Below are 22,688 nucleotides of genomic sequence, written 5' to 3'. Positions count from 1 at the left end.
ACAGCAGCACTGATAACACAGTCTACACATGCTTCCTATTCATATTTCCCAATTTCAGAATAGAATCCAAAGGATTTCCTTTCCGTTTTTATGAGAAAAAGAATACAAATCATCCTTAACATTTTGCCTGAATAAACTGGAGCTGGCTTAAAGCAGAAGGAAGAAAAGATTATATGGAGCAAGCAGCATCATGTTTTATTTATCCTTTTTTCCAGGTCAAAGGAAAAGGTTTTGTTAAATTAACATTCTGGGAAATGTACCTAATTGCATTAAGCATGAATGCATTTGTGCTGTAAGCAGCTCAATTCTTTAAAGTCAAAAAAATACTCTGATACTTTAGGAATTTGCAAGACCCTAAATTCCAGGCTGTTATCATTATTGCCTTCACCTCTAATCCCCCTAAAATTAATAGTAATTACAAAAAAAAATAAACCAGCAACAAACCCACCCTGGTCCCAAGCTCAGATTCAAAGTCCTAGGGTTGGGTATTAAATTATTATTACTTTCAGTCACTAAGTAATCACAACATGCTCAGTGCAATACTTACAAAAATAAAACCTGTACTGTGTCCCCCAACCGCTCTCCCACAAATTTCACATGCTTTTAAAGAAAAAAAAAAACCAACAAAAAACAAAAAACAATTAGTTAAGCACCTGCCACCAGGATGGAAGAGTTGTCACTAATAAAGCTTAGGACAAATGTGTTGGGGCAAAATACCCAAGAATTCCACCTACAGCAGACTGACATCAACTGTTCTCTCTGATAATCCTGTAGTAACAGCAGCATTGGCATGTCAGAGCCTAGAAGTTCACACACATCAAGTCCCAGGAGAGGCTGAGAGGTTCCACCATGAACTGTCACTATGTTAGTCTTGCATGAAATGCCACCATTGCATATAATTGGAAAAAACCAGAAGCCTCTCTGAGTTCTCTCAAGAGTGCTCCTTGGATGGCATGGAATATTCTCTAGGATTTCCCCGTTTCAGGTACTTTATGGTGCTTGAGACAAACAGAGCTGTTAAACTAAGAAGCTGGGACTTACTGAGAATCAAAAAGAACAATACAAAAATCAGCGTTATAGCACTACACAAAATTTCCATGTGCTTGCACCTTGATTACTATTTCTGGTCACCCTGTCTCAAAAATGATTTATCAAAACCACAAATATAGGGGAAATGGCCAAAGACATAAAGGACCATGGTATAGAATGGCTCCCATGAAAAAAAGACACTACGGAGACCAGCAATCACTTTTCAGCTTCAAAAAGAAACATTTGAGAGGAAATTCAATATAGAGCTATAAAATATGGATATTATGAAGGTGGTGAATACAGAGTGATTATTCACTCTTTTTCCTAACACAAGAACTAGAAGGAATCCTACTGAATTATCCGGCAACAGACTTAAAGTAAGCAAACAGAGGAACTTCTCACGCAATGCAGAACTCAGTTGCTGCAGAATGCTGAGGAGACCAATAGTATTAAAATGAACTCAAAAAATGGATTAGACAAATTCACAGAGGAGAGGTCCATGAAGAGCTGCAAAACACAATTGTCTGGATACAACCTTCAGTTCAGAAAGTCCCTAAAGTGTTGTTTTACAGAAGCTGGGATAGTGTATCATCAAAGGATCTGTTTATATTTGTCTGTTTCTTATACCCTTTCCTAAGCATCTACTATTGGCTACAGCTCTAAATGAACAGATACAGATGTTCAGTAATAATTTACTAATACAGTGCATGACATATTCAGAGATTTATTTTAAGCAGAAGGTGAAATAATAGCTCAAGGGGAGAAAACCCTCAAAGGTTGCTAAGGAACATAACCAAAACTGAGTTTGACAAATGCTGTCCAATCTACTTGCAACTGATCAGTGTCCCAGAAGGCAGAACCATGACTGCCCAAGCCAGTTAGGTTTTTAGGATGAGTGGGGATGGTACAGAGTGTTCCACTGCCCAGGACCCAACCCAACAGCTGGACAAGACAAGGAATCCTCCCTCTAAGAAGTAAAGGCCCTGCTCCTAACTAGAGAAAGGGGTGCACTTATGGAGTCTGAGGAGGAGAGATGTCCAGCTGGCCCTGCAACAAGGCCAATGTCTGTTGCAGCAGTACCTGAGGCTCAAACTGCAAATTTGTGCTATAGATGTAATTACGACATTTCTTCAAATGCTAGGTACAGCCTTTAGACCTCTTACTCATCACAGCCACAAATGACAATTAGGTACATGTAAGCAAAAGAGGGATTTTATGCCCTTTACTACTCCTGAAAACACAATTAGGCCAAAAATATCTTATTATTCTCGCCTCTGCTCCAGAATAGATGACCTCTCCAGTCCTGTACACAAATTAATAACTCAATATCATACTATGTAAAAGCAACAGGAGGACCATATCATTGCAGAAGGTTGGTAACCCTTTCCACAAAATTGTTAATCTAATTGAGTACTCATTCCTTCACACTGAAACTTAGCAATTCAACAGCTTGTATAAAATCCGTTTGCTAGAGCTTGGCACGATTCCCCAGAACAAAAGTGCAGGTATCACAAAAGTTATTCTGAGATTTGTCCTCTGTCTTGCTGGCATTCTTACTGGAGAGGTTGGGTATTTGACAGCCATGGAGATGGAACAACTCCACAATCCAAAACAGAGGTCCTGGCTACATGATGAAGTATGCTGACAGGGGAGTGTGAAGAGAAAATTATATCCATTTTGCACATAGACAGAAAACTTCCATTTCTAGTGTTGCATTCTTAAAAGGTGCAAATCAAGCCCAAAGTTATGCTAAGTGCAGTACTTGACTTATATCAATCAATCAATGGTCTAAGTATAGAAACATTTATTCTGCACAAAAAATTAAATTCACAGAGAAAGAATAATTAGAGGAATACACAGGAAGACAGAAAGGCTGACAAAATATCACCACTCATGTTTGAAAAACAGTGAAACAAATGAAAACAAGCCCACACATAACTGAAGTTACATGTTTAGAGACTATACTATACACATGCATACAGAGCAGGTGGGCAGAGACAGGAATTACTCTGAACTTTAAGACAGCAACAGCCTTGATGCCAATGTTTCTGATCAACACCAGCTAGAAAACCCTACTTTATACAACTGGAAAGACAAAATTCTCTCTGCTCAGTGAAGCTAGGTTTAATTTTTGTCCTGATAGATGGTGAAATGTAACACAGGAGGACATTTTACAAGTGCATGAAGTTTTTATCCTTGCTTCTCTACTTCTGCTTATCAATAACCAGCTTTAAATGTGAGGGACAGAAAACAGTACTCATCAGAATAACTTGAACAGACGTTCTTTGAACTCAAAGGCACTCACATGGCATACGAGTGCCTTGCACCGTGGTGTAACGGCTGCACTAGCACTTGTCTAGCATGATCTGAATAACGTACTTGTGGTTTCCCCGTTTATGAGTAATGTTGTGATCCCAAACTATTAATAGCATCTGCTCTATATTGCTTCACACATAAATATGATCCTGTATGCAGACCATTCATCTAGTTATCAGTCAACAGTATCAAATGCATACCATAAACATGTTTTAAAATTAATGCACAGATGTTTAATTACATGAGCAATCAAGCCTTGCCCCCCTCCAAAATAAAGGAAGCCACTGGGCTGATGGAAGCCTTTATTTTTTGACAGATCTTGGCAAACATATCACTAAATAGTTAACTCTGGATTTTGCTACATCCTGGTTCACACTGCTTTCTTTTTAATGGAAGAATCTCAGCAGCCAGGGAATTACCTACTCCACTAGGAATGCTGCACACAACAAAGGCTGTCAGAATTCAGCAGAACTGCAACACAAGGCCAAGAAGTCCAATACCAATTATTCTCCAAAAGGCAGAATAAAGTTCTCCAGGTAGCAAAAGGTTTCTCTAACCATTTTCTCTACCATATTTTCCAAGTGTATTATTTTAGACTTCTCCACATTCACTTTTTTCATGTCCTCCAAGAATTTGAGAGAGATGAAATATTCTGAATACAGGCCATATGAAGTAAAGGGACAAACACCTATACAGAAATTTTTGTCTGGAGATGAACGTGAAAATATTTAATCAGGTGAAACAGAGATGAGAATGAATAGACACATCCTCTTGTCCTTAAATAGGAACAAATCTCCTATTTAAACCTAGATTTAATCTAATTGTCAGCAAAAGCAGACATCTTTAAACAGCATTGATGAAGAATGTATTTCAAGGGTTTCCTTACTGTGCTGTTTCCCTTCATCATTTCTAATTAGCGGTTGCCCGAGCTGTCAGTACATTATGGCTTCATCCCAAACAGCTCATTACAAGAGATAAATACAAGCAAAGATGGGGTACTGTAGCTGTTGAATGTCCTCATTTCTTGCAGAAGTACCAGGAAACTAGTAAAAAAACAGAGGCACCTGTGCTTTCTGCACAAGAGCATACAATTCTCAGCACCATTAGAAAAATTTCCTTTTTTTTTCCCTAGGAGAATCCTCCTCTTTCTGCCTTCTCAATATGTACAGCAATGAATCAGCCCGTCTTCCCTTTTTTTCTCCTCCTTTTCCCATCAGAATACACTAGTGTCTCTCTTGCACATCTGCTTCCATTTTCTTCCCTCTTTCTGACTTTTCCTCTTTAAGCTGTTGGGAGTAACCTTCAACATGCATGTAGAAAAAGCCTCTGAAAGCTAGTTGGTTAGCAGCATCACTCATTTTCACAAATAACTTTAAGGGTGTGTCTGCATTACAAGAAAAGTACGTGCTCAGGTTCATGGTCTTGCTCAGGCCTTAAATACACATCTTCAAATTTTAGAGTGATATCCTAAAGTAAAGGTAGCCCTATCCTAGAAAAGCTGCATAGATCTGTCATCAGAGGTTAGATCTGTCATCATGAGCCTCCATCAACAAGGGAGATCTGCTTCCACATGTGAAAGTTCAGAGTCAAAGAGCATCAATTCCAGAATGTTGTGATACTATCAGCCTGATCCAGAATTCCATCACATCTACAGGATTAAGTTAGCAATTGCAGATTTCTTTGTGGCTTCCAAATGTGGTTTGCATGCTGCTTCCAGACCCACAGTAATCATTACCTTTCTGTGTCTCTACAATTCCCAAAAGGATCACCAACAACTCTCTGAATGGGTATTGCATCATAAATACGTTGGGTCAACAAAAAGCTACATACTAAAGAAGGATAAAATAACTTCCTTTTTGGGGCTACTAAGGAAAGACAAGTTCTTCCACAATATTCCACACACAAATTCCAAGAAAAAATATCCATGAAAGACTTCGATGTGGTACACAACATGAGCCATATACAGAAGCACCAAACAGATTTGAGCAACCAGAATATGAAGTGCTGTTCAGAGTGTTTTAAACAAACTGTACGGAGAGGTAAAAGGCAGCTTCTCTGCCTCAAATGCAGAGGTGATATCCAGAACCAGCAAGGATCTACTGATAAAGATGAGACCTCCTGGTTTAGTTTATGCTGCTTCTTCAATAGTTAGGGCCTCCCAGTAGGTGGAAGGATCAAAGCATGGCTCTATTATGTGCTGAAATATTCTAGAGATACAGAAATCTCTGATTTTTCTGCTTATACACAAACAAGGAGAAGCAGTATAACAGAATTACATTCATTCCAGACACCTCATCTTCAGTAATAATTAGTATTGTTATTTCCAGGGCAACTATTTTGAAGGATGTTTCTTGGGCCTGATTTCTCTCACCAGAATCTCTGACTTTTTTTTTTTTTTCCTCCAAATTAACTGCTGCTAGTACTGTAGTTAGCAAGTCCTGACAGTTAAACCCCTAGAGATAGGGACTGGACAGAATTTACTCAGTGAAGAAATAGCTCTTCTATTTATTTACCAGCTCATGCCAAACAATCATGCCAGCCAGGTGTAAACATTACCAGCTTATAGAACAGTTGCTGATCCTGGCTACAGTGTGTAGGCATCTTACTGGGAGATGCCCACTAGGTTAAGCTATGACTGTCTTCCAAGATTTACAAGCCATTTTGTCGACTTTTACTGTATTTTAATTTTTTCAACCTGATTGCAAATTCCAATGCCATATTATATTCAATATTATCAAATCATGGTTTCGCTTTAAAATATTTTTTTTTCAAAAAGTTCTTTATACCTTTCTCACTGGATGGAAAGCTGATTGTTGCAATGTGCTCTCAGGGGAGTGACTGCTGACAGTGGTTTCTTCATCTACCATCTGTGACAGGGAGGGACTATCACTTTTGTCAAGAGGAATTACAGGCTTCTTGGCATCAAGTTCAGTGGAACTTTCACAGACCTACAAATCACAATTAATAATTTGTGTTTTCAAAATCTCAGAAAGAAAAATGGTAACAAATTCACATCAACTCACAGCATACACAATATGACAAGACTGGAAAGACTCTAAAACAGCAAAGGTATTCAAAGTAACCCTAACTAGAGAGATAAATGAATAGAGAAAGATTTCTCTCAAACACTAATGAATTTTAAAGGGGGGGGAAAAAAAAAAATCAATAAAGTTACTGAAATGTACAGCTATTCCAAAAGCCTGCATTCTGCCCCTAGACGTAAGCCAATTTGAGAGCTATTCAAAGTGGGAACTCCACAGAATTTACACAATGGGAAGTCCCAGCCACCTTCCTGCTGCAAGCCCCACTGTTTTCAGTTGCCAGTCACAAGTGGTGTTCCCCAGGGCTCTGTGTTGGGGCCAGTTCTGTTTAATATCTTTATCAATGATCTGCACAAGGGGATCGAGTGCACCCTCAGTAGGTTTGCAGATGACACCAAGTTGTGCGGGAGTGTTGATCTGCTGGAGGGGAGGAAGGATCTACAGAGGGATCTGGACAGGCTGGATCGATGGGCCAAGGCCAAGTGTATGAGGTTCAACAAGGCTAAGTGCAAGGTCCTGCACTTGGGCCACAGCAACCCCATGCAATGCTACAGGCTTGGGGAAGAGTGGCTGGAAAGCTGCCTGGCAGAGAAGGACCTGGGGGTGTTGGTCAACAGCCACCTGAATATGAGCCAGCAGTGTGCCCAGGTGGCCAAGAAGGCCAATGGCATCTTGGCTTGTATCAAAAATAGTGTGGCCAGCAGGACTAGGGAAGTGATCGTGCCCCTGTACTCAGCACTGGTGAGGCTGCACCTCGAATACTGTGTTCGGTTTTGGGCCCCTCACTACAAGAGAGACATTGAGGTGCTGGAGCGTGTCCAGAGAAGGGCAACGAAGCTGGTGAAGGGTCTGGAGCACAAGGCTGAAGAAGAGCGGCTGAGGGAACTGGGGTTGTTTTGCCTGGAGAAAAGGAGGCTGAGGGGAGACCTTATTGCTCTCTACAACTACCTGAAAGAAGGTTGTAGAGAGGTGGGGGTCGGTCTCTTCTCCCAGGTAACAAGTGATAGGACGAGAGGAAATGGCCTCAAGTTGCGCCAGGGGAGGTTTAGACTGGATATTAGGAAATTTTACTTCACTGAAAGGGTTATCAAGCATTGGAACAGGCTGCCCAGGGAACTGGTTGAGTCGCCATCCCTGGAGGTATTTAAAAGACGTTTGGATGAGGTGCTTGGGGACATGGTATAGTGGTGGTCTTGGTAGTGTAGGTTTATGGTTGGACTCGATCTTAAAGGTCTTTTCCAACCTATACGATTCTGTGATTCTGTTTTGAATGAGTTTCAAAGCCACCTTATTGTGCACCTTATCTGCCTTGTAGTTTGGATGGTCATCACCAAGCACTGTCCCTTTTTCAAAAGCAGGATTCTTACCAATAGAGGAAAAGGGGAGAAATTAGCCCTGCTGACAAAACTGTAACAGAACAGCTTGTGTGAATACTGATGAAAATCTTAAAGGACATGATGCAGTAGCAAGAGCAGTTACTACTAGAATGGGAAATAACTCTCAGACCGAAAAAAGGTGTTCTTCACTCTCTTTTTGCCAATCATTCAGAATCAAAATGGAGTCTTATTCAAGGACGCAGGGCTTAAAGTTTCCAGTAAAAAGGAGTTGAAATGGAGAGTGAGACTACTGCAGTCCTCCAGTTACCTGTTCACAAAGGAGGAATGGTGATGCTTTTATTCTCTCACCTGCTGCTCATGTTGTCTATTTAAAGATTCATATCTTTGGGATCCAGGTTGTTTATGCAGAACTTTACAGAAAATTTTGGCCCAATCTGCATGAGGCATGAAGCCTCTGCTGAATACAAACATAGAAAAGACAATAACAGAAAGTCCAACCAAATACATGAAATTTCAAAGGTGTCTCCCATTTCCGAGCTTACATCGACTAAATGCAATAGGAAAGAACTTTTAGAGAACTTACCTGTGCTTCATCTTGGATTTGTTGCTGAACTGGGGCTGGCTGCCTCACTATGTAGTTGATTTGTCCAACTATAGTCTGTTGAACATGCTGAGGTGGCTTGGCTTGGTTCAGCTGCAAGCTGGACTGTCCTTGGGCCTGCAGAAGAAGCTCCAGATCCTTTTTCATCTCCTCCAGTTCAAACTGGTGGTGCATTATGTCCAGGCTCTGCTGGATGACTTGTTTGTGGGTGTTCTCATTCTGAGCTGATGGTGGTGATGCTGGTGGCAGCTGCTGCTGCTGTGGTGGCTGCTGCAAGTGGTTAGATTTTATCTTCTGGAGATGACCAAGTTGCACTTGCACAGTTGATGTCTGCAAAGAAGCCTGTGCGCAGAATGGTTGTGGATGGCTCGTGTGAACTTGCTGAGCCTCATGTGATACAACAGCATAACCCAGGGGTGCAGTCTGCTGCAGCTGCTGGGATGGTAAGTGCTTTCCCATCCTCCCGGACACATTCTCTGGCCCTGACCGTGACTGCTGTTCCAGCCCAGACTGTGTTAGCTTCATAGGCTGGGGGGCACCCTTTTGCTCTTTGTCATGTTGCTGCGTGCTGTACTGCGGAGGAAAGTGCTGCTGATGCAGTTCGGGAGGTGGTCGAAAATTTTGATGGCTGTTTACGTCTTGGTAAGAAGGCTGAGTTTTGTTTGGGTGAGGTACACTGAGGCAGTGCGAGCAACACACAGGCGTAGGATGCTGAACTGCAGGCGGAAACTGATGTGGCTGGCTATTCACAGGCTCCAGCTGTGATGCTGGTGAATGGTGCCCATGATACAAGGAGGTCTGTAATCCTTGCACATTTCCACAGAGTAGCACATCTGAGTGAGAAATGTGTCCACCTTCCATAATGAAACCTCCTGGAAAAATCAGCAAATTTACTCCCTCCTATGATCTTGACAAATTTACACAATAAAAACTGTGAACAATGGCCATTTCCTTGTCTTCATTTCAAATATAAAAGATACTCAAATATCCTATCCAGTCCTTCAACATACCTTCAAGACAAATTTTGCAAGATTTTTCAGTGATTTAAAATCACACCAAACTCCTACTGATGTCAGTGGAACTCATGGTTGAATTACCAGCAAATGCTTTGAAAAACTGACCTCAACTTATTTTATTTTAACTGATGGATATGGCTCATACTTTCATTTTTTACTAAAGTATGAGCATATCTTCTTATCCATAAGCACAGGTACAAAAGACTGCTTCCAGGGTGAAAGTGACAAAAATAAAAGAGATTGATGTTATGTAGGTGAGAATTGTAAAAGCTAGAAATAGAAGTGACCTATGAACTAATCTTGTCCATGCTTTTAGTCAAGAGATTATTCCCTATAATACTTTTGATAGTGTTTTACCCCATCTAGTTTTAAATGTCTTAAAATGGGAAGAGAACCAATCTTTTAGGCCATTGATAGGCTCACCAAACTGAATTTACTGTAAAAACCCATTGCAGTTGGGAAATTTATAGCTGGTGGGAGACAAAGTCACAATATGCACATTCATTACATAAATAACACTGTAATTATTATACAGTCAATGTCTTAAAGCCATCTTTGTGCCCGTTAATTGTAGGCATCTCAAGCACTGCTCAGGTCCCTTGGCCACTAAGATACTAAAGGATCTGAGGAGTGTGGGCATGACTGAGCCCAGCTTCCCCTTGGTAAGGCAGAGGAAATAGCACAAGACCTACTGCAGGCACTCCATTTCACCCAGGGTACTCCTTACAGGACTGCCAGGGTCACACTGTTGTACAGAGCTATTGCTTGCTGGGACAGAACTGAATTTCAAATACATTGGGCAAAGTCAAGGCTGTTTGATAGCCAGTGACACTACATTTTAAGTAATTTCAGTTCAAAGTTATTTGTTTAGTCCTGCACAGTGTCTCCACTAAACTAGTACTTGTGTTCTTACATTGTGATTTTGTAAGACCATCAAAGATGGTATTTATAGAGTGTATTTCTAGGTAATGTTTATAAGGTAATATTTATATATAACGATGTCTTTTAATAGGTGAATTGATATAACTGGAGGGAAAAAGAGGAAAGTTCAGCCACACTAGCTTTTCTTCAGAACATGACAAGAGGTACAAAACTGGAAGTCAAAAGAAAAAAGGAGAGCACTTTAGGGAAAGTACTGTATTGTCTATATCTGTCTTGTCTAGCTTTGGGCACTTGCCTAATAAACAACAATATATTTTGCTCACCCAAATTGGACAGTTGTTTAGTCCAGTAGGAGGGATCCCAAGTAAATCTCATCTTCAGAGGAGGGCCTATGTCTGTATTACAGTTTGTCTCTAACAAGCGCTGGATCTGAAACACAATCTGGTGACAAATCAAAGGATGATGATTTTATTCACAATTATAAGATCATGAAAAACGTTTTATTTGAGAAACATTAAATCCTTAAAACAGTTCTCATATTTACTGCACAATTTCAATTTACTGAGAAAATAAGTATTGCTCTTACCAGTTCTTTACTGAAGAGAAATGGGATGCTGTTTTTACTGCACACTGCCCAGCTGATGAAGTTCTGCACATGTTCTACCTGTCTGCTTAAAACCACAACACCTTGCAGTTGTTGCTCCAATTTCTGCTTCGTTTCACTGGTGATTTTCTGTTAATCATGTGAATCAGTAGAAGATAGTTGTGATTCTTCAGACACACATAATGCATACAACCATTGGCACTACATTATGCATTATGTGCAAGGACACTGCTATTTAGAATCTCTTTAAACTACCAATCATAAAAGAAAGCAAATCCTATTTAACAGGTATGTCTGAATTCAGGAAGAATAATGACTTCTCCAGGAGCAAACAACCTACATCATTCTGGTCTTGGTTAAAGAGAACATTGTAACCCAAGAAAGCTGTAGAATTTAGATCAAATTTGCACCTAGGCCACTTTCTTGTGTCTTACAATACACAACAGAAGAGACCCAAGAAAGAATATAAAAAGAGGGGAAGCATGTAGCATTTCCTCAGAATGGTCTTCCAGTCTCCAGCAATTCATGATTTAGGGACTACAAAGACAGAGGCTACATTATCACCCTCAGTGTATTTTTCTATGAATTTGTCTAATTATTTTGAACCCACACAGCAAGGAGTTCCACACTTATTTACCATTTATGTGAAGAACTATCTGCCCTTGTTAGATTTGAACCCGGCACCTCCCAATTTCATTTGATGCCCACTACAGGTACTTCAACAAAGCACTGTGCATATACTTCAAGTGTATGCACAGTTTGGTTATGGTTATAGAAAAGTCAGACAAACACTGAAATGTTGTCAAAACACATGAACACTGAATTTACTTAATGTTTAATAATACTGAAATGAGAAGATACAGTTCTCTTTTTTGTAAAGCTACTTAGCTGAGTAGCCATATTTGAGTCAAATATGTAAGTTCAAAGGTAGCCAGCAAGTGCCGAGTGCCTTGTCTTTCCAATACCTGCTAAAATCACACAAGAATAACTGAGAACTGGAAATTCTGATCAGACCTGATAGCAATTTTTGTGCTCACCACATTTCAAAATAAAATCATATATACTTCAATTGGACGTCCAAAAACTGAAGAGTCAAAACTGCAGGCACTGTTACAGGAAGTAGACCAGAGGATCATTTTCAAAACAGGGTATTAAATGTGCTGCTAGCAGTCTTCTACAAATTAAACATTAAAAGCAGAAGCTGGTTTGTTTTGTAAGTACTCAAAAGGTGCACACATATTCTCTGTAACTGCAATAGAAAATGTAGTTAACTCATAATAAGCAATAATTTTGCCACTTTATACTGAATCTTTGTCAACCATTGATTCTACATAAAAATTCTACATACAATTCTGCAGAAAAAAGAAGAAATATTTGAAAACATAAGCAAAGGGACAATAAATCTCACAGTCTGTATTTTTTCCATTGGCAATGGGATTAAATTTAATTTAGTTTAATTTCCCAAGGTATCAAAGAAACTAGCCTTACTTACTTCAAGTTGTTCAAGAAGGATGTTTGTTCGTTTATTGATTTCATTCATCAAAACCATCTTGGCCATTTTTATTTGATTTTCTACCTTTTTGTATAAATGTTTTACTTCAAGCAACCTATAGGTAAGAGATACACATTCCTGAATGAGCCAACTGGTATATCATTTATTCAGAGCTTAGTAGTTATTTGTTACAAGAACTGATCTAACTACTGACAGAGAACTCCAATGAAAGTTGTACCATTTCTCATAAGTTCTCCCACACTTCTCTTCAAACATATAATCATAGAATGGTTTGGGTTGGAAGGGACCTTTAAAGGCCATCTAGTCCACCCCCCTGCAGTGAACAGGGACATCTTCAACTAGAGCAGGTTGCTCAGAGCCCCGTCCAGCCTGACCTTGAATGTTTCCAGGCATGGGGCCTCTACAGCCTCTCTGGGCAACCTGTTCCAGTGTTTCACCACCCTCCTCGTAAAACATTTCTTCCTTGTATCTAGTCTGAATCTACCCTCTTTCAGTTTCAAACCATTACCCCCTGTCCTATCGCTACAGGCCCTACTAAAAAGTCTGCCCCCGTCTTTCTTATAAGCCCCCTTTAAGCATTGAAAGGCCGCAATAAGGTCTCCCCGGAGCCTTCTCTCCTCCAGGCTCAACAACCCCCACTCTCTCAGCCTGTCCTCATAGGAGAGATGTTCCATCCCTCTGAGCATTTTTGTGGCCCTCCCTCTGGACCTGCTCCAACAGGTCTTTCCTGTACTGAGGACTCCAGAGCTGGAGGCAGTACTCCAGGTGAGGTCTCACCAGAGTGGAGTCAAGGGGCAGAATCACCTCCCTTGACCTGCTGGCCACGCTTCTTTTGATGCAGCCCAGGACAGGGTTGGCTTTCTGGGCTGTGAATGCACATTGCCAGCTCATGTTCAGTTTTTCATCCACCAGTACCCCCAAGTCCTTCTCGGCAGGGCTGCTCTCAATCCCTTCATCCCCCAGCCTGTCTTGATACTGGGGATTGCCTCGACCCAGGTGCAGGACCTTGCACTTGGCCTTGTTGAACCTCACGAGGTTCACACAGGCCCACTTCTCCAGCTTGTCCAGGTCCCTCTGAATGGCATCCCGTCCCTCAGGCGTGTCAGCCACACCACTCAGCTTGGAGTCCTCTGCAAACTTGCTGAGGGTGCACTCGATCCCAGTGTCTGTGTCGTTGATGAAGACATTAAACAGTACCGCTCCCAGTACGGACCCCTGAGGGACACCACTCGTCACTGATCTCCATCTGGACATTGAGCCATTGACCACTACCCTCTGGATGTGACATGCTAATGCTGATTGACTCTCTCAAACATCATGCCAAGAACAGTCTTAAGTTCTTTGTCAACAAACACACACAGAAGCCATATCCAAAAAACTTGCACTTTCTACTAGAGTATAAATAGTATAAATAGATTTGTACTCTTTCAAGGTGTTTGAAATGGTTTTATTAATGCAGAAGAGAGATCTGACAGCTAACAAATACATAATCAGTAGCTGAAATCCAGTTCATATAATGAAATAATTTCATTTTTATACTAGTCTTGACTGGAATTGCAGCTTGTTATGGGGTTTCTTGAAGAAATAACATATTTTAAAAATAGTCTTTATTTCTAGTCTTTTCAAATTCTAGTTCGGAAACAGATTATACAACGAAATCTTAACTCTGAAGTCAGCTATCACATGCCTTACAAGGACTATGGAATCATGTATTACAATGCCATGACTTGTCAGTACCACTTAAACACGAATTTGATATTTTCAATCTTCCTATTATTTCTTACCCTTCAAGAAAAAAAAAATAGCATCTGCATTTACTTCTGTTAACCTACATTTAGTGAAAATACCCTACATTTAGTGAAAAAGATAACTTTACTGATCACCTACTTACATGAAAAAAAAAATGCATAGCAATTACCTGTCTTCAATCTGTTTAGCTGAAACCTGAATCACATTTTTTTTCTCTTCCACTTTAGTTATGACATTTTCCAGGATAACTCTCTGATTTTGCAAAGCTTCATCAAGATGTCTGAACCTGGGAAAGAAGGGGAAATTCTCACACCATGTTTTTTTCTGTTGATAAGTAATCAACTTATAAGTTTAGGGGACCAGCTGCCTTAATACCTGTCTGGACATGGTCCCCTGCTTCTTTCCTGCTACCAATGTTCTCTGCGACAGCTAAACTTTATCACCCCTCATATAGGCAGGCTCATCTCACAAAAAGTGCCACTGTGTATAGACAATTCCTTACATGGCTCACACACTTCCACAGGCAAGCAGCATGCTAAAGCGTTGGTAACTGTGGTCTTGTACAGTCATGATGTCTTTGATAAAGACAAACAGAAGTATTTGAACCATGCTAAGTGAGATCAACTTGTGCCTTTGAGCACAATCACAAGGAACTATATGCATGCATACATAGTATCTGGGCAGACAATACAATTGGGAAGGTACACACTGCTGAGAGCAGTGAGTGATTCTGTGAGGGCAGTAACACATGTGTTACACTGCTTGGGCATAAGACAACTGAACTGAGTTTGCTGTGGCTTTTAAGTTTGGACTAGCCTGCAACTTCAGCTGACAGAAAACGCAGATGAAAATGCAGTCTTAAAATTAAATTAGCTACAGTTTTAGACAGGATTATGATTAAGCAATCAATGTGTGGTACCTGTGTTCCTTATGCTCTGTCAGAAGGCAGCTGCGGCATGTAAGGGTATCGCAGGTCTCACAAAACAGCTTGAGTGGCTCTTGAGTGTGCACTGGACAAAATAAGGAAAACTTGCTTGCTTCATCTTCAGTTGCTGAGGAATATAAAGCAATGGTGTAATTTACAAGGATTACTATTATAGTTCAGAAAAAGAGTTGCCAAACTCTCACAATTTCATTGAAAGTCTTGATGTTATTTTTAAAAGACTCAGATGCTGGAACCATCTGATTATATGAAGCAGGGTTTGTTTATATTTTTTTCCTGGCCTAATACATCCTACAAAGTGAGCACATCAAAGGGGTTCAGAAACAAGTCATCAAACCAAATTCATATTGTCCTCTAAACTGTCATGACTTTTAAATATCTCTCATGATTTTGGGCACCTGCCTCATGACTTTGAATGCCCTGGTCTGGCAAACCAGTCAACAAAACTGTATTGTAAAATGTAGAAAAGCAAATATATTAAATAAACTTGAAGACACAGCAGAAGCAAGGAAATCCTTTGTTTGTAAAAAGTCACATGGGGAATTGTTTTTCAAACTTGTGTTTGTTGTAAATGCAGTACATAACTTTCAGCAGCTAGGGGATATTGATATTAGGCACTAAAACTTGTTTTTAAAAGGATTTTCTAAAGAGTAATGTGATGAAGAGTAAGAATGGACAGTGGATATGTAAAGTGGAAGCATTGCTCCTGTACAATCTATTCTTGCCTTCTTTCCTGGATATGGTAGAATTGTTTTAGAAAGAAGGAACACTGTCAATGAAATAACACAAAAAACCCTGCTAAACCATGGCAAGCCAAAACCCCTTCTACTGAAGTTAGACATTCAGAAGTACATCTACATTAATAGTTAAGACAGGGAGGGGGAAGCTCTTTTCTTGGATCCCAAAAAATGCAGACCCCCAAGCCTTATTTTATTAACCCCTGTAAGAACCGCCTATCATTATCACCAGTGAAAAACATTGTTTTCTCAAAATGGCCAAAAAGCACAAGCAATGCTGAAGTACAGTGACGGATTTATGCAGGTCAGTGTTCAAATCCTCTGTCCACAGAACCATCAACATTATTAGCACATAGGGATGTATACGGGGACAACAAGAAAAGCACATGATTGCACCCTCAAAATATTCCTACAAAGATGCTATCCCATTATTCTTTACCAACACACAAGAAATTAAGCAAAACAATCATCATTAGATAACACTTATTGATACAAACTTTAAATTAACTAGAAACATTACTTATTTATATATCATTATTTGCTCATATAAAATGAGAAAAATGTTTCAATCTTCCCACACCAAACCTATCTTACTTATCTAAACACTGAAAAAAAGCAACTTGTGGCAGGGACCATGCTCTCATCCTATAGCAACATGGAGCCCTTTATAGAATCAAGCCTCTGAAGTGATACTGTTGCAACAACACAGACACACAGTGTACAGCAAGATATACTAATTCAGTCACTTTATTTTCAAATTGGAAAATGCACAATATAGAAGTAGAAAGGCTAACAAAATCTGATGGCTGACAAAGAGAATGAAAATATGGAGAAAATCCATGCCATGCTCTGAAGAAAATATGCCAAATTCCCTACTTTTTAGATTGCTATCTACTCTAAATATTTCTAAGATGGTTAATTTACTTCCTCCCGTTCAACTGGCTTTCCCCTCCACCTTCTTAACATAATGTGCAAGAATATAATTTGTGATAGATTAGGCCAAGATTTTTTTGTAACAGCATTACACAGTTTACATTGTTATGAATTATTTACTACAGTATCCTGCTTTATTCTTCAGGAAAGTTTATTGTTTTATATTATTATTGAATTAAATGTTAACAGATAGCATTATTAAAAGAGGAAATTGGATCTTTTTTTTAGCCCACTCCAATATTTTTTTCTATTAAGGTACAAACTGAACTCACCTCGACAGCAAATTTTTTCTGATTGTACTGCAAATATGTACTTTTGCATTAAAACCTGTAGCTGACAATGCAAATAATATGTAACCAAGCAGGTTGTATAACCAATATATAACCAAGGTGGATGTTGAAGATCATCTTTTCCCTATGGGGTCAGATATTATATCTTAAAAGAAAATTTAAAAGTTCATAATAACTATCTCAATTTCCATGAGTTGGAAAAGCCCCTCTAAGTGTTCAGCACCTGCAGAGCACGCAAGCTGTTTTTCTGAAAACTCAGGATCAAATTATCCATATTAAACTCCAACTTATAATGAGATGCAGTCTTTAAGGTCCAAGTATAATGAAGCCTAGTCACAATCTCATACAATGATTTCTCCATTTTTCTCTCTCTGAAGGGTTCTTTAGCCTTTGCATGATTGTAATCATCCCAGAGAAATCAGTGGGTTTTTTAGTTCTGTGTCAGATTTAAGAGACAAGCAAATTTCGAATACAAATTAAGGATAAAAATCAATGTTATCAACACAGACCCACAGCCTCTGCCACTAGTAATTCCCTGATTCAATTAACATTCAGTGAGAACTGCCACTGAGCCATAGTATTCTCAACCTACTTTATACTCAGCTCAGAGCTACACTCTTCAGTTTTAAAGTAAGTAAGTTGAATTCTTACAAATCAGATGCTAAACAAGGGCACAAGCCTATTTTTCTAGGATCTTGACCACAACTATCCATGGTAGCTTCTTGAAAAGAACCTCACTTGAAGAACAGGGAAAGTTCAGTTGCCCTTAATTCTGAATTAACATCATTTGAGTCACCATTTTCTACAGCCTATATTTTCTTTATCTCAGGTGGATCTCTTGAATAATTAACAGAAAGTTTTAAACCTCTGTTCCTCTGACCACTTGATGTCAACTTTGGAAAAGCAATCTCATCTTGGGTCATAGAGTCCTCCCTTAACTTGCATAATTCTCAGTGACTCAAACTTTGATTTTATAGGTTCATACTCAACCTTGAGAGACTGAAAGAAAAGGATAGTATAGCTAAGAGAAAATTATTCAGTTTGTGCACTAGCCTATAAATAGTTGGTATGTCAGTACCAGATCATTTACTTCTAACATAGTTTTAGCAAAAAGATTGTTTCTACTCAATGCAAAGCACAGATTTCCGCTTAATGAGGAAGGAGTCTGTACTAATACTGAATGTCCTTTTAAGAAAGTTGGGACTAAGGGAAGAAGTAGTTCTGGTTTTATGACTTTAAGCAGTTCAAGAGCTCTGCAGAACTTTGAACTTAAAGTTCACTTATTCCTAGTGCTAATGCAGAGCCCTGTAGTGAAAGGTTTGTTCTTCAGAGATTATTCCTCCAAGGCTGCTGCTTAATCTGTCATAAAGCTTTGACTCATGTTCCTAGCACCTAGTTCTCCAGTGCTCAGCAAATTGATTCCAGAAGCAGATTTCAAAGTTTACATCTTGTGGTCACATACCTAGAAAGTTTTCAGGGGTTTTTTGGGTTGCCTTTTTTTTTTTTTGTTAACTGTCAGGAAAAAATCAGTGTCTGTGAAAAACTGAAAGTAGTGCAGTTTAACCCATCTGTAAACCACATCTCAGCATCTCTTCATATTCATAACCAGCAGTAATAGTCTGGCACTCACAAGAGAACTGGAATTTTTGATAGTAGCTCTAGAAGTGGTTCAGCTATCAAGAATACACTGGAGCAACCACACAACATATAAATGTTAGTGGGAAATTGGGGGGGTGGATCAAAGTGATGTCCAGTGTGTGCTCTTTATCTGGTTTTATGCTTAAAAAATAAGGTCTGTTTTTCAATGCAGGAGTTCAGTAACAGTTTTTAGCTGAACAACTGTGACACAGACCACTCCCATAACTTCCCATTCCAGTTCTCAATAAGAATGTTCAAAACAATGAAGTCTAACTAGCACACCCCCCCCACCCCACCCCGTCCCTAGCTACCAGATGTTACAGAATGCTATGGAGGTGAATAAAATAAAGCTGTTTCCCAACAAGAATGGAGCCATTTCCAATACCAAGAAGCCCTCACAGGGAATCCCCTACCAGCAGCATTCATTTTGTGGGCCTTTACTTCAGACTCACAAAGGATGAGTCAGTAGGAAAAAGAAATCAGGCTACTTTAAAATTTTCTTCTTATACAATACGGCATTTTTCTGTCCCAGCCTAGTCCTGCTCCTCCCCATGCCCTTAACCTCTAAATACAAATTTTAATGAAGGGTCAAGTTCTCAAAAATCACGTGAATTTGGCACACTGGTCTGCAGCACGACCTCAGCAGTCACCAGGCTAAGGGTGCAGCCTGGCACCGGCTCAGTTGTTCAGCTGCATGAGCTGGGTCTCACCCAACAGGCAGTCGATGGCCCAGGAAGGAAGCAAGAGGACGTGCAGGGTAAGTGGATGGGGAACTGTGACAGAGAGCTGCAGGTTCTGCGTGGCAGGGAGTGATCAGATGTGTTACACGGAGAACAGGTATCATGAAGAAGCAGAAAGAAAGGTTTCCAAGGGAAGCCAGGCTGCTTTAGTTCTGCCACTCAAGGAAGAAATTGTTTATCAAAATGAATAGGAATAGGCAGGATTCAATGCGTTTGGTGGGGTTGTTTTTTTTTTTTCTACTTTACTTCATTTCAGACCCAGGGAATCTTAACAGTTTTCAGATGACAAAAGAAAGTCTGGCCCTTGAAAAGCAAATGGCAAAAGATAGAACAGTTTAAATAAAGGTCCAAGATCAATGGGATAGAGAGTCTTAATGGCTACAAGGGCCTACAAAGAAGGTCGCTGTTCAGAAGTGCCATACACAGAGTGAAAGTGGCTACTGAATCTGAAAGCAGAGGATGCTTTATTTCCAGAAAAGAAAAAAAAAAAAAAAATCAGCCTTAGTTCTAGTATATCCTAGTATTTGCTTTCTTTGAAATATCCTGAGGGGATATCTATGTCCTAAATAAATAATATATACATAAATAATAATAATAAAAAAGCACAGATCACATCCCAAATCATTTTTTAGATTGACTAGCCTATATATACACTTACCAACCTCCTTGTTCATTTTTTTTCAGCACACAGAATTTAGGACTAAAAAGATGAGAAAGCATTTTAGTTTATGTGTTTGCATCTTTTTATTTATACAGCACACACAAAACCACAACTAAGCCACAGGTATATTTTCTTACCATTATTTGCCAACAATATGAGCTGGTAATCTTACTCAAAGTGAAATGAAATTATAAGCAGTTGGAGCCTCAAAACCACAGTCCTTATCTTGCCATCAACTCAAGAAGAAAACACATTGTCCATCCAATCAGGGCATTTGAGGGTGGACTGAGGGGACTTCAGTTTATATTATTCTCTAGAAAAGACCCAGAAAACATTTAAATGCCATCTGTGCTTTTTTATCATTACTACTCTTACAGACTTTTTGTTTGTTTGTTTACACTGTCTTTGGCAACAGCATATAATGTCTCAAATGCCTCAAACTCTGATATGAACACACAGGACTTAAAAGAACTCCATCTACGGCAACCATAAAGTGTAGGCTTCTACAAGCAAAATCTTAAAGTCCTCCCCAAAAAATAATATGAAAAGTATAATCAGTGGGCTACACCTCTGTTTATTCCTTGTTCTGTCCTTCATCTTCCTTATGAAGAATTATAGTGCAGCACAAACTCTCTAGCACAAATAACTTCATATGTGAGCAAAGTGTAAACTTAAATCATTGTATAAAATTGCAAACCTCTTATTTTAGGTTACAAATTGCTTACGTAAGTTTAGGTTAGCATACTCCTCAGAAGATTTCTGACATATAGGTAAAGAAAATAATAAGCAGTAACAGGAGATGATAATCCTTTCTGTGGATCATCATTGTATAGGGATGAGACATATTTGCCAGTGGGCTTCGTTTGTGCTTGCTGATGGCAATTTAATGATCACACTCAGGAACCAAATTTTTCACTCCAGGCTTAGGAAAGGAACATCCTATAGTGATCACAGCCTTCTGCTGTCTGTGACTGTCCCTCCCACCCCTTGTCCATCAGCACAGGAATTGCTTTATGGTAGTTTCCTGAAGGAAGTTACTCAAAAGGGGACAGAAATACTGAAAGGCAAGGCCTGTTGCTGTTGTAGCCTACCAAACCCTAGCCCATCACTCCCCAGACTGAAAAGGCATGTGGAAAAGACAGTCTCTGTGAAACACAAATATCCAAAATTTTTCAAATACTGTGGAATACTGATTGTGGCAATGGCCCTAAAGTTATAGAAAAATCCCATAATCTCTCATTGACACATACATATCCTTCTGAGCCACGCACACAGAGCACTGCACCTGCTCCTTTTTCAACTGAATAACTGATACAAGAAGAAACAAAATTTCCAAGTGTGTCTTCAGTACCTGTGCAGCCCTTCAGGGATACAGACAGGAAGCGGTCTCCAGTTTCCTTGCCGTGTCCATGTTCCTCTGTACATGAGCTGCACAACCACTTATTGCAGCTTGTACAGAGAATGTGAGCAGGTCTCTTCTCTTTACATGTGGAGCAGCTCTAAGAACAAAAAGTGCAATTACATACAAGGATAACAAATTAGCTGTACAAACTGTTGTCTTTAATAGACTATGATTCAGATTGGTAAGCTTAATATTTTTCTTCCTCAGACTAATGCAATTCAAGTGATTTTTAAGAGTCTGGTTATTGTTGTAAGAGGGAACAGAATAAAATTAAGATTTGAAGCTCTTAAATCAAATTGGTTGTCTTTCTGTGCTCTAGCACAATCAAGCATAATTATGACATGATGCAAGAATTATTCAGCATAATTCTAGGGTCCATGTTACACATGAAGTCAGAAGAAATAATCATAATGACTTGTTTCTTGTGAACTGAAAAAGCCATGAAACTATGAAATAAGACTTGTCTGATTTCAGTTAAGGAGGGTTAGGTTAAAAGTTACTTTTGAAAAATGAGTGGTGTGCTTTGTAATCCCTTTCTGTTAGTGTTGTACTACTTACTGATGGCTTTAACACATCAAATGAGTATATACCTTACTTTTATTTTTATCTATAGATATAGATATTTTCTACCTCAGAAAAGAGTCTAGGTTGCCAAGTAAATATGTGAAATGTTAAAAAGTCAAACATAACCCATCGAAAAGTTTTTCACTCTATTATTTCCTTTCCAATCACAACATTATGCAGAAGCATTTTACCATATCATTTCAGTGTCATTCATTAATTTCTGTCCGTTACTAATTACTTATTAACAAACTAAAAAAAAAAAAAATCTATAGGCTAGAATCCACTTCTGCTTTCACATATATGAACGTAAATTGGAGCTACATCAGCAGAGCTACTCTAAATCTACATTGCTTTATTTAAAATTAGAGCTTACTCCGTTTGCTTTAGCATTGTATGAACCATTCTGATACAGTGTAACTGTCAGAAAAATACATAAAAGATGCCAATGGTAAGACAATTTAGGAAATAATATGGGGACACCCACATACTATTAACAAAAAACTTAGTTCCTATTCTCTAAAGAGCTGACCAGAAATGAGCTCAATTTATATATTGATATCACATGTGGTGAACTGGAAACATAAGACATGGGAACATGAGAACTGGAAATCTTAACTAACATCTCTATTGATTCAACAATTTAGGAAATGCCCTTTGTTATATAGGCCATGCTGTCTGGAAGTGTCACTAAA

At 39.2% G+C, this 22,688-nt stretch overlaps 1 protein-coding gene across 1 annotated transcript in view; it reads right to left on the bottom strand.

Moving 5' to 3' along the window:
* Positions 1 to 22,688, bottom strand: part of TRIM66 (tripartite motif containing 66) — a 53,105-nt gene that overhangs the window by 16,068 nt on the left and 14,349 nt on the right. Inside the window, exons 3-10 of the mRNA XM_072864809.1 lie at positions 21,382 to 21,529; positions 15,008 to 15,140; positions 14,258 to 14,374; positions 12,319 to 12,433; positions 10,809 to 10,955; positions 10,546 to 10,663; positions 8,307 to 9,196; positions 6,132 to 6,293 (exon numbers count right to left, since the gene is read on the bottom strand). Of these exons, the coding sequence (XP_072720910.1) occupies positions 6,132 to 6,293; positions 8,307 to 9,196; positions 10,546 to 10,663; positions 10,809 to 10,955; positions 12,319 to 12,433; positions 14,258 to 14,374; positions 15,008 to 15,140; positions 21,382 to 21,529 (1,830 nt within the window). The remainder of the gene's footprint in view (positions 1 to 6,131; positions 6,294 to 8,306; positions 9,197 to 10,545; positions 10,664 to 10,808; positions 10,956 to 12,318; positions 12,434 to 14,257; positions 14,375 to 15,007; positions 15,141 to 21,381; positions 21,530 to 22,688) is intronic.

The sequence above is a fragment of the Ciconia boyciana genome, chromosome 6 (genome assembly GCF_034638445.1).
Source record: "Ciconia boyciana chromosome 6, ASM3463844v1, whole genome shotgun sequence".
NCBI lineage: Eukaryota > Metazoa > Chordata > Aves > Ciconiiformes > Ciconiidae > Ciconia > Ciconia boyciana.
This window is presented reverse-complemented; position numbering and strand designations above follow the sequence as displayed.